The 12,765-nt window shown below is 37.7% G+C and overlaps 2 protein-coding genes across 3 annotated transcripts in view; both read right to left on the reverse strand.

Annotated features, from left to right (window-relative positions):
* Positions 1 to 5,296, reverse strand: part of frem3 (Fras1 related extracellular matrix 3) — a 34,785-nt gene extending 29,489 nt beyond the window's left edge. Inside the window, exon 1 of the mRNA XM_056271724.1 lies at positions 117 to 5,296. Coding sequence (XP_056127699.1) covers positions 117 to 5,145 — 5,029 coding nt within the window. The 5' untranslated portion in view covers positions 5,146 to 5,296. The remainder of the gene's footprint in view (positions 1 to 116) is intronic.
* The window catches only part of si:dkey-27h10.2 (uncharacterized), an 89,971-nt gene that overhangs the window by 34,726 nt on the left and 42,480 nt on the right, over positions 1 to 12,765 (reverse strand). Inside the window, exon 9 of one of the 2 annotated variants that reach the window (XM_056271745.1) lies at positions 11,207 to 11,235. In XM_056271745.1, the coding sequence (XP_056127720.1) occupies positions 11,228 to 11,235 (8 nt within the window). In that variant the 3' untranslated portion in view covers positions 11,207 to 11,227. Of the gene's footprint in view, positions 1 to 11,091; positions 11,236 to 12,765 lie in introns of those variants that run through there. The other variant, XM_056271744.1, reaches the window with a different exon arrangement.

The raw sequence follows: 12,765 nt of genomic DNA on the forward strand, positions 1-12,765 counted from the left end.
ATGAGAAATGAGATTTTAATAAATTCAATAGATAAGATTTTAATAAATCTTAAATAACAGTGACAGGTTTTGCATAAAATATTTAGGAAACAAAAAGGAAAATAAGTATAACTTACCCTGTGAGAAGGAATTGATGCTATCATTCCCCAAAGCAGAATTCATGATAAAGCCATGAAGAGGGGTCTCGGTTACAACATACTGAAGCACTTTGTTTGGGCTGTCTCTGTCCTCAGCCTTTAGAGCTTTGCTGGTAATCAAAAATCCAAGGTGCCCAGTATGAAGAACCCTAAGAGTGGGTGCTGCTTTGTTTACAATGATTTGAGGCACCCCATTGTCCACTGTGCTAATATGAATAGTCATCATCTGAGGCTTACGAGTTTCATATACAGTATCAGGAAAAACGTAAAATTCTGTGTGGGTCCCATCAGTAATTGTGAAGGAGAAGCTGTCTTCATTTGTCTCTGTGCCATCATGCCTATAAGTTATACGGTTTTCATTTAGATCCTGCTTGGTGAATGAAGTAATGACTTGTGTTCCATTGAACAGAAGCTGACCGTGAACTGGCACTTGAGTCACTACAAATCGCAGCAGGTTGTCTGGTGTGTCACGGTCCTCCACTGTCAGTTCAAAGGGTGTGATCAGCTTGGTTTCTCCCTCCCCCAGCACAAGCTTGTTGATTGTCAAGACTGGCTTCTTGTTGTCGACATCTGTAATGGATACACGGAAGGTGCGGAAGACAGGGTTATAGCCATCTGTCACCTCAAACTCAAAGCTGTCCATCTTTACTTCATCGTCAGATGTATGGATGTAGTAGACCTTGTTTCCAGCTAACTGCAGCTGAGTGAAGGTGGAGATGGGCACCCCTGGGAGATCAGTACTTTCAAGATGGCCCCTGCTAGGAGCACGAGTAATACTGAAACTTAGATATTCATCTGGACTGTTGATGTCAGTTGTGCTGAGAAGGTCTGTGGTCAAGGTGACCTTACCTCCCTCTTTGAGTGTCACACCCTTGTTGATAACATCAGGGAAGACCATGTCCATGCTGCCAATATTAATGTAGAAGTACCGATCAATGAGAGGATTGATTCCATCTGTTATGTCAAACTTTAGCAGGTCACGGACACCCTCCTGGCCTGTGTGAACGTACTGGATCAACTGTTTGTCAAGTTCATCTTGAGTGAAATTCATTCCAATACTAATGTTGCCAATTACAACTCCATGTTTGGTAATTCTATGAAGGTAGCCTTGGCCAGGGCCATAACGGATAATGTAAGTAAGCTCTTTGTCTTCAGAATCCAGATCTGTGGCCTTCAGGACTCTGTTACTAATTACTTTGGTTTCTCCAATTTCTACTTCCAGGCCATCATTGATGGCCATCCTTGGGGTTTCATCATCAACAGGAATGACCATTATGATGACCTTCTCTTCAACAGTGTGCTTCCCATCAGTGAGTCGAATATCAAAACTGTCTTCCTTGGTTTCAGAGTCATCATGCTCATAAACAATATTGGAAGCCTCCTTGATCTGCTCTAAGGTAAATGTCACCACTGGAACTGTCCCAGTGCTCAACTGCTGAACAATGTTTCCATGTTTTGGGTTTTTAAGTATTTCAAAAACTAATTCATCACTTGGGATATCTGCATCTGCAGCATTCAAAATAGGTGTGTCAATGACCAAACTCATCCCCTCCATGACAACAAACTCACGGATGAAAATCTCTGGCTTTTCGTCATTGGCTGGGATAATGACAATGGGGAAAAAGTGCCTTTCTGAAAAGTTAATGCCATCTGAGCAGCGGAAAGTAAATCTGTCCTCCACTGGCTCAACACTCTTATGAATGCTTTGGACATAATAGATGTGGCCTAGACTAACATCTTTAATGGTGAATGCAGTGATGGCAGTGCCTACTCTGGATTTTTCAGACCCAGGAGCTGGGGAAATGTTCTCCACATAGCCAGATGTGGACTGAACGATGATAGTACACAAGATATCATCATTATCAGTGTCAATGTCCTCAGCTTGAATGTGCTCCAATGTGATAACATTTTTCTCACCCTCGACTACTACAAATTGGCCACCTACATTAACAATAGGTGGAATGCTGTCTACAGGAAGAATGGTGACTTGGACACGGACCCCTTGAACTTTGTTGCCACCAACAACCCATTCATCTGACATGTCAGATATTGTGAGATTGAAGGAATCATGCTCTTTGATGGGGCCAATTTCACCACTAGTGTGAACATAGACGACCACGCCATTAATTATGTCTTGCTGGGTGAAGCGCTCAGCAGGAGCTCCATTCACCATTATTTCTCCTAGCTTAGGAGGCTCCTCAACTATGAAAGTCAGCATGAGGTCATCTGTGTCTTCATCACGACCCTGAATAACATTGCTGGTGATTTCTGTTGCACCATTCTCAAGTACATCAATGGACGTGCCTAACAAACCTGCCGGTAACATAATTTTTGGAGTTTCATCATCAACAGGCTTGATGCTGATCTTGACAACAATGGGGACTTCATGGAAGCCATCGCTAATGTCCAGCTTAATGGCATCGTGAAGAGATTCTTCACCACTGTGGATGTAGGCCAGTCGGCTGTTTTCAATGTCCTCCAACACAAATGTTTCCCCATTGGACATGTCAATTCCTAAATATTGCAGCTGCCCAAACCTGGGAATCTGGGTCACTATAAATTTAATATTCTCATCATCCGTGTCCTGGTCAGAGGCATCAAGTTCATTTTTGGTTATTATATAAGTATTTCGCTCCAGAACAGTGAAACCAGTGTTAGTAATTACAGGGGGTTTGTTGTCAACAGGCTGTAAAAAGATTGTAAAAAGTCCATCAACAGAATTACTAGCAGTGTCCTCCACACTGAATGAAAACTGGACCACTTTTGGAGTAATACCGAGCTCTTGGTCTGGGGGTTTGTATGCCACTTTATGGTGGTTGACCTGAGCTTGTGTAAACTCACTGATTATGATGTCAGGGCTATCAGTCAGTACAATGGCACCAAGAGGAACAGGGCTGTTTTCATCTGTGTCAGTAGGAGGTTTGATGATGGTGTATTTAAGATCCCTGTCATCACAGTCCAGATCTGTGTAACGTAGAAATTTCTTCTTAAAAAATGTCAGCTCATATTCTTTGACTGTCATGTGTAATGTGGTGCCAGAGTAAAGTTCTGGAGGAATGTCATCCACCGGGTTGATTTTAATTATGAACACATGCTCTCCTGATTGATTTGGTGGGTCATTGTCATCCTGGACTCTAAAGGCAAACTGGTCAATCACAGTGGTGGTACTATGAGGACCTGTGTGACGATAGAACAGCTTCCCATCCAGAATATCCTGCTGAAACCATTCTGTCACCACCTGTTCAAACATCTCATCTGTTGCACTAAATTTCCATGCAGATGGATCTGGAGGAGGCTCCACCTGTTTTATGAGCAACTCTCCAATTGCTGAGAATGGCTCTTCTAATATGAATTTAATTGTTGAATCCTCAGAGTCAATGTCAGTGGCACTCAGGATAAAGGGTGAGATTTGCATCACTTCATTTTTAAAAAGCACAATACCAGTGTTTGCATTTATAATAGGGGGTTCATCATCAGTTGGGGCTATTGTGATGGGGAATAAAAACTCTACTTCATCATTTCCATCAGTCATTCTGAATATAATGTTGTCACTGTAAGTGTCGCTTCCATCGTGCTGGTACACAACAATGCCTGCATCTAGATCAGCTGTAGTAAAAAAATTTCGTTGAGACCCTAGCACAGTTAGCTCTCCATGTTTCAAGCCATCAATAACAGTAATCTTCACATCATCAAGATTATCTTCATCACTGATCTCTAAATTGTGTGAGCTGGATAGTGGTCTTGATTGACCCTCAAAAAGCAGCTGTCCTGTATTTTTGGTTACTACCGGAGCTAAAGTGTTCATTGGCTTCACAACAATCATGAACGCAAAAGGATCAGAAACAGCCCCATCAGTATCAACAATTTCAAATTCAATCTGGAAAATTCTTTCTAAGTCTGAATCCTCAGAGGGAGGCTTGTAAGCAATCTTTAGATCTTTAATATCTCTTTGATGGAAAGAAGTGATTGGCTGGTTTTGATCATCTGTACTGATAATATAGCCCTGCTGATAGCCCAAGGGAGATGTTATGTTAAAGATTAATTCATCAGAATCTGATTCAATATCCTCAGCTGCCAGCATATCCAAAGTAATGGCTGTCATCACAAACTGGTCAATCTCCATCATCATCATAGATATAAAGCTAGGTTTTGGTGGTGTATTTTCATTACCCTCTTTGATTCTAACCATTATCTGGAAATGTTCTTGTTGAATAGTATTACCATCATTATCTTGTACTTCCACAAGCATTGGAATGTAGTCTCTGTTAGGTGAGTTGGTAGTTGCGGTGTGTTGATACTGAATTCCCTTCTTGACAAAATCATCGCAATTAATCATCTGGCCATTAACAGAGTTATCAGTAAGACCACCATACCTGGGAAGTTTGCCTGCACCAACCAGTGTGGTCACCTTGCATGTAGTGACACCATCTTCAAATGCAAACTCCAAAGTTTTTTTGTCAATTGGGTTGCTTAGCCCATTGAGCTTGTCCACAACCAGAGGCATGTTACGAGTGACAATCTCCAGTTGCTGAAAGACCACTTCTACTTCAAGAATCAGAGGAACCACCACTGTGTCTGTGTTGGAGTCATACCTCAGTTGCAGTTTAATGTGGTCTTTGCTTGGGCTCCGGGAACCAAAGTGAGTATATTTCACCTCTTCTGCACCAAAAGCACAGGGGAACTTCTTGGGTGTTAGCATTCCAGGTCTCTGAGCCAGTGGGTCATTGTCCAGAACTGTAATGTGACAGCGGTCTCCTGCGTGCACTTCAGTCACAAGGTCATTGATAGAATCCAGATAGATGGAGCGTCCAAAGGGAACTCTAATCCCATTGTTGGCTACCAAGATTGTTTCAACGGTAGGTCCAGGTCTGTGACTATGGCGGAAAGCTGTGTCGAAAGGATCTGCGTCCACTTTAGAGAGACAACATCCTAATGAAATCAAAATAACCAGGCACTTCAGAGGTGCGCCTGCTGCACTCAGTCTTCCTCTTTGCAGACAACCAGCCATATCTACAGCAAGTTGCACTGCATGAACTTGCTAAAATAGATGCACTGCAGATTTAGGATGGTGCCCTTGATTTCTCAAGGCTTGGTTTTCACTGCTATGTATCCCCACTCTCTGTCCTTACACACAGTACAAGTGCAGCCAACCTACTGAAGCACTGCAGGTAATACTTAGGGAGATAGTGACAGCACAAAGCTCCACCCTCAGTCCAACCTCTCCCATGGCTAATTTAAGGCAGCACATTGGACAGCCCCCCAAAGTGTTACATTCACTCTACCCCTCCCTCCCTCCCTCCCTTTTTCTCCTTCCTTACCCACTGAAAGCAAAAAAAGAAGTTCATATGAAGAACAGTAACATACATTTTCCTATAGAAATTAAAAGGAAAGAATAAAGACATAAACCAAGACAAGCATGTTCTGTTGTGAAATTCTGATGTCCATATTTATGTGGCCACTGATTTGTGATATGATTTGTGATATGTTTGACAAATACTGAATGAATGACAAATAGGAATAAAAAATGGATGTGGTTGCCCTTGAACTGTTTTTTTTTTCATGGTCTAAAAATGCATCTGATGTTTAACTTCTTATTCATGAGAATGTATCCATCCAAAAGTATCCATTTAGTTTACCTTGCCAAAATAACTATAGATATAGCCATTGAGTAGCGACAGCGCCTTCTGTTGGAGTGGTAGAGACAAAATATTTAAATTTTAAATTTAAATTAATTTTTTTGGAATTTGGCATCTCATAAATTATATTAAAATATAAACAATATTAAATGCAATACATTCCCATAATTGATTTAAAATAAATTAAACTAATTATTTAAAAATAAATGTATTTGTTGGTGTGTCTGTGGTTCTGGCATACCCTACACAGCTTATAAATCTTATAATACCAATTTTGTTTTTGTTTTTTTCTGTGATGGGTAGGTTTACCGGTAGATTTAGGGTTAGTGGATAGAATATACTTTTTGTACAGTATAAAATCAATATGTCTTTGCAATGTCCCCATAAAACATGAAAACTTGTGTGTGGGTGTGTGTGTGTGCGTGTGTGTATTTAGTACTTTTTTTCTAATAACACTTTACAGTCAATAAATTAATTATGTGTTTTGATGAAATTCTGTGTTCATTGAGTTACTGTACAATAGTTCACATGCTTATAACTTGGGGGGTCACTTCATGGGGCAGTGGAAAGGTCAAGCCACACAATACTCGGTCCAGTTGGTTAAACAGGTGGACAAAGGCTACCCAAGGGCCCTGTATTTTAATGAAATGATAAAAACAAGGGTTTTCTTTTTGATTTTCCTTAATTCTTCCAGTTACACAATCATCTATGCAAATAATCAGCAGCACTAAGTTGTTGAAAGGTATATTCAGGTACATTTCCTAATGACACTTTATTTGGCAACCATAAGCATAGTTTGACCTAACAGGCATGATGTCCTGCTGCCTACCTGAAAAAAATCCTCTCATATAATTTTATTTCTAGAGAGTCCAAATATATCTTTTGCAATTGCAGTCACTGGAGATGGGATTTTAAATGCGTCCACCGGATGATGATGGAAATCCCCCATGGCTGTCAGGAGTACATCGAGTTTATCTCTTAATGTGACACATGATATAGCGCGTCAATACAAGCATCCAGCATCATTTGCGAAAAAGGAGGATAAATAATTTTCATTCTTTGATTAGGCCTTTTATTCATATACTTTATAAGCCTTATTTATGAATACTTTTTGAATATAAGGAAAGCTTTAAAACTACTTTATTTTGTTCATGTTTTTATGTTGCGACTTTAGCTTAGCATGACCTAGCTGAAGTGAGAATCAGGGTAGATACTTGAGAATACATACTGTGTATGGAAACCTTGTGGTCACATCTAGATATAAATACCCTCTTTCCATTTATGGAGCACTGTGGATACCACCTCACATATCCGATTAAATGACCAATAATATTTTTGTTTTGGTCATCATTTTCTCTGATATCTGACATTTTCTAGTTTATTAGAACTAACCAACTCCATTACTGTTAACTCAACAAGAGTAATCTACTTGAAGTACCATATTACTGAACATATACATGTGTTTTGATGTTAAATTATGCCCCGATGCACAGTTTTTCTTGGTAACACTATATAATAAGGTTCAATTTGTTAACATTAGTTAATGCATTAGTTTTTATTAACCAGTGACATTTTTATATTTATTAATCACACACATAATTTAATATAATTAAAATATAGCATTTACATTTCCCTCTGACCCAGGCCAGTGACCCTCACTACGTTCAGATGGATAGGAAGTTTTATGAAATGCCAACCAAAGCTTGAATTTATGGGTTTAAATTTGCTGTGATTCAGACCTTTCAGCACATTGTGAAGCAGAAATCCCTTGGAGAACACAAAGGTCATATATCTTCAAGGAGAGTAAATATACACAGAATTTAACAATGCAAATCGTACAACTACTGTTCCACTAATGAATTGTTTGATGCCTTTAATAACATGAACCAAAATAAAGGACACTCTGTTTATTCGAATACATGTTTTGGACAACACTACACCACTCTTAGCAACCCTTGTGAAAAACCCCTGTTAGCATTCGCCGAATAGCCAGCATGCCATGGGTGCTTGATGAGTCTGTTTCTATTTTGTTGCTTTGCTAAAATAACTTTTGGTGCACTTGTAACCGATGCATAGTCAAGCACCTAAAGTGGACACTTGGTGTAGTACTGAGTGATTAGTGGAAACCAGTCAGCACAGCAATATAAATTTTAAATTTGTCAGATTAAATTAAATGTATACAGTTGTTCTGATCTCGAAATCACAGAGCTCCACATAGAAAAGGTGGAGCATATACATGTAGTCACTAGACTAACTAAAAACTTGATTTCTAATGAGTGTCAATCATTTGCATATAAACAAAAGTCATATTAATCATTATTGGCAGTACCATTCCCAGGTCCAGTAACGTTATTTAAGTTTGACATCTCCCAGCATTACATCTGACATTTAACCTATGGCTACATCCAGCTGTACGCTGCAGTTGTGGCCATACATCACTGTCTAAGGATACATAGATTACAGATGAACGGCTCTACCAGCACTCAACCCCTTCACCTCTTCAGCCATAGCACAAGTCAAGCATGCTAACAGACAACATGCTACTATGTCAATACAGTCATGGTTGGGCACAAGAAGGGTGCCTCTACATGTCCAATAAAGTGAAAATATTGTCAACAAGTATGTTGACAGCCACATGCTAGCCAATCAGCACTTGTATATAAATTCTGTCACTTTAAAGCAAAGCGGGCAACCTTTAGTACCTTTAGGACATGTTTTATTATTGGGTTCCTAAAGGAATCAAAATAAAGATGAAAAACCGCACTCTCTAGTTGCATCTCATATATATTTATTTATACCATGTCCACACAGACGCGTTTCGGCCTAAGCCATCATCAGTGAGTGTGTGGTGTGAAACAAAGAGATTGTTTTTTAACATCATCACAGGTGAACTCCATTAACATCCAATCAGCAACGTCAGGTGCACCAAGTTTTTTTTTAATTTATTTTATTTTATTTTATTTTTTATTTTTTTATTGTTTATAAGGGTTACATGTGAGCATTGTTTATGATTTGTTTGGTTGTTACTCTTTGTGTGTTTTTATGTTGGTAACTTGGTGCACCTGACGTTGCTGATTGGATTTTATCGGGGTTCACCTGTGATGATGTTAAAAAGCAATCTCTTTGTTTTTGTTTAAATAAATATATATGAGATGCAACTAGAGAGTGCGGTTTTTCATCTTTATTTTGATTACTGTTTTATAACTCGCACCCACAAAACGTCTTGGGAGTTGAGCGCGCCTGTTTTCAGTTCCTAAAGGAATGTCAGGATTTTCTGTCATTTACATTATTATGATATTACTTTATATGAAAAAAAAAACCTGAGTAGAGAAGGATTGTAATGAAATAAAAATAAATCTTTCTGATAAATTTCATCCAAACTTCGACTGGTTTAGTTCAGGGCAGGTTCAGTGGACCAAGCCCTCAAAGTCATGGCAGTTATGTTATTCAGCTTTGCCAGCATCAACTCTCTCTGCTTCAGAATAGCTCTTTCCCAGAAAGGATGGCAACTTTTTCGCATTGCTTTCAAACATTGCAGCATCCCAATCATCCACTGCTGTAAATATACACACTGTATAAATAGAGGATCCTAGGATAATTTACCCCTCTGGATCAAGCACAGGGTGAACTGGGAGAGGGGAGGCTTTCTGCCTGGCCTGGCCAGTGGCACCGTTCCTCTTGCACTGTGGTCACGTCAGCATTCCTGCGATAACTCTTCTCCATCTCCTCCCTCTTTCCCGACCACACTCCCCTCTGCCCATCGGCTGACCGCAGGGACTGTACAGTGTTAGGTGTGCTTTGGACATAACAGTCTATGTTGGGTCATGTCTTTTCTTTTAGAAATATAATTAGAATATATTAGAAGAATTATATAATATCAGAGCACAACTCAATATACTTACTGTATATTTAATAGCATTCTCAGCTTCCTGTCTTCCTGTCTTTTCAGTTTTTTGTCTTGTTCAACTCAGGATTTTGATGAATAATGGATGCAAATACTGTGAAGGTCTCTCTTAAGATGTCATGTATTATTATCAACAAGGCAGTATAGATGCCCTCACTATTCTGTACATCACCTACTACTTCCTCACATTCCTCTTCCTTTTGTTTTTATAAACATGTCAGTTCAAAGACTTCTGATGTCCAGGTGTTTTTGAGGTGACAACTAATTCCTGTCTTTTAGCACACAGCACACATGGTTTGAGGTGTTTCAGTGTGCACCTGGAAGTTTGCAATCGATGCAATAAAACACATTTGCTATTATTAAAAATGAGGTAGTTTTTAAAATTAACTACTTAAAAAAAAAAAAAAAAAGTTTTATTGTGAGCTCCTTGCGTAGCCATCTATTTTGGCATCTGCTTGTATACTTAGAGCAATTTCTAACACAGTTCTGATACAATAATCTTTCTTTATTGCAGATAGAACATTCACCTGACAAACTGCATAAGATTCAGTCTTACACAAGTATCACACACTGCTCAGCTAACTAGCAGTGGTAATAGTTATTGTTGAACTGTCGCTGTAATAATGAGCAGAGTAAAATGGGTAGCCAGAACATGATATTTATTATCATAAGCCAGAATTTGATACATAAGATATAGCCTTAAACATAAAATGTAAAAACTGAGACTGTTACTCTAGAAAAAAGATTTATGGAAACTAAAAGTAATGATAAATGACAATTATAATTAAGGCAAAATTGTATTGTATTATTTGACATTATGATATTAGAAGGGAAAAGCAATTGATTATAAACCCATGTTGCACCCGACAAGATTGTCCTTAAGACCTTAGTTTACAGAAGTTTAAGAAAACACAGTTTAATAAAATTTAAAAACTAGCCTATAACCCAAAACATAATAATCATGAGATTTTAAAAAAGGCACAGTAATTAAAGTTGTATTAGCATATATACGAATATATAGCCTAAGTTTTAGAGTTTACAATTATAGGCATCAATAACATACATACAACAAAGGAACTGTGAGCATTATAGCACTCTAATGCAGACTTTGGTTGTATACATTGTTCATTTACATAAACTACCTTCATAATTACAATGCAAAGCTGATTGAAATTCTGCGAGCTTATCCTTTTAAGATTAGATTACATTTTCATAAATTAGATTTAAAATGGTTACAATATTAAAATCAAACATAATAGATGGTATTATGGTACTTAGATAAATTTAATACGTTGTAAGAAAAGAATATGTAAAAAAAGAAAGAAAAGAAAAAGGTACTAGTATTTTTCTGCCAGGACATTAAGTTTACTGACATTTCCTTTAACCCTAAAACACAATGCAATGCATTTAATTCAAAACAAAAAAATCATTGTATCAACTAACAGTGTCTGAAATGAAAATGATGACACATAATTTACAAATGGATTTCTTTTTTTCTCCATGTTGCAATGCAGTTTTTATTTACCGGTTCAAAAATCCATCAGTCAGGTTCAGATATCTGTAAAACAGAGTTGATAATGTTTTTAAAGATATTAATTAATTCATATTTATTCAATTTGTAGATGTAAATAATTCATTGTATTTGACCATATAATGAAACAATTATCCTACTGATAAAAGAAAATGGTTCCAAAATGATCAAAGCCACTTTGCTATTTGTCCCATGTGTTGTAAAGCCAGCTCATAACCTCCTACATGTATTTAGCCTTTACCTCACATAAAACCTTTCTGCTTGATGGAAGACATGCACCAAAAATGTATTGATTTTATTTGCAAAAAAAAAAAAACCTGAAGGTGTAATATGCCATGGTTTGTCAGTATGGTATAAATGCAGAGTTTAAATATTTTATAATATTTCAGAACAAATTTTTGGAGCCATTTATGGACGCGCTCACATTCATTGAAAATTCATAAGCTTCGTGACTTCTTTACCCTGGTTGTTCACAAAATAGCGTGCAATGACATCTGTATTGAAAATTACGAATAACCACTCAATTATCAGTAGAAAGGGTGTTATCCAATTTAACGATACTTTTTTACAGGGTTACACAAACGCACAAGTGGACCATACACATTCAAATAGACTCATTAGGCTGTAAACTGAGCCTGAGATAACAATCTCCCAACCCCCACCCCCCCTCCCCCTAAATAGAGAAAGGAAAGCAGGTAGCTGGAAGACTGGACATTCCTTTAAGGATCTATCAAGACGAAACCAGGGGACTAATCTAAGAGTTCCAATCTTTTAAACTGAAGTGGAACCTCTAATTATATCAGAGCTGTTAGGGCAGGTTTGTAGAGCCAGTTTAAATTTCCAAAATTGCCATTTCCACTGTAGATTTAAACCTAAGATACCCAACTAAACTTTAAATGTTACAGGAATGTAAAGCAGTTGTTTTAATTTCTTAAAATTCATGTATTGGGATATGTCTGTATAATTTTAAGGTCACAAAGCCAAATTATCTTTGGTTTTCAGTTTGGAATTCTTTTAAAAGACTGTTGTTCCAAAAGTAAATGATTCAGTTCTCATATCTGCCTCCAGACCCGAGGCTGAGGTGACACTTCAAGTGCCTTTCTTACAGCCTTTTGTCTGGTTCCAGGTGTGGAAAATGGAAATCATGATTTCATGTCCCAAAATCCAAAAAGGACATGTCCTGAAGGGATGTTTTTTTTTAATATAGTTTCACATTTTACACAACAGATTCATCATTCAGTTGTATCTGCAAAAATAATCTCTTCTGACAGGCCAACACGATCAACCGATAGTGAGCATCAATCAAAAGCTTTTTCTTCAGTTGCAAATTAATGTTGTAAATTGGAACTTTATTTTTCGTAATTGCCACTTTATCACACAATGCGACTTTCTATACAATGTGATTTTATATTTCACAATTTCGACTTTGTCTCTTGTATTTGACACTTTGTTTCTCATTTGCAACATTATTGTAATAGCGACTTTGTATCTGGCAATGTACTATTTCTAATTTTACCATTTCACAATGACCTTTTTTTACTTTTTACCTTGAGTTGG

This window comes from Rhinichthys klamathensis, unplaced genomic scaffold, assembly GCF_029890125.1.
Source record: "Rhinichthys klamathensis goyatoka isolate OS25496 unplaced genomic scaffold, OSU_Roscu_1.1 h1tg000325l_1, whole genome shotgun sequence".
Lineage (NCBI taxonomy): Eukaryota > Metazoa > Chordata > Actinopteri > Cypriniformes > Leuciscidae > Rhinichthys > Rhinichthys klamathensis.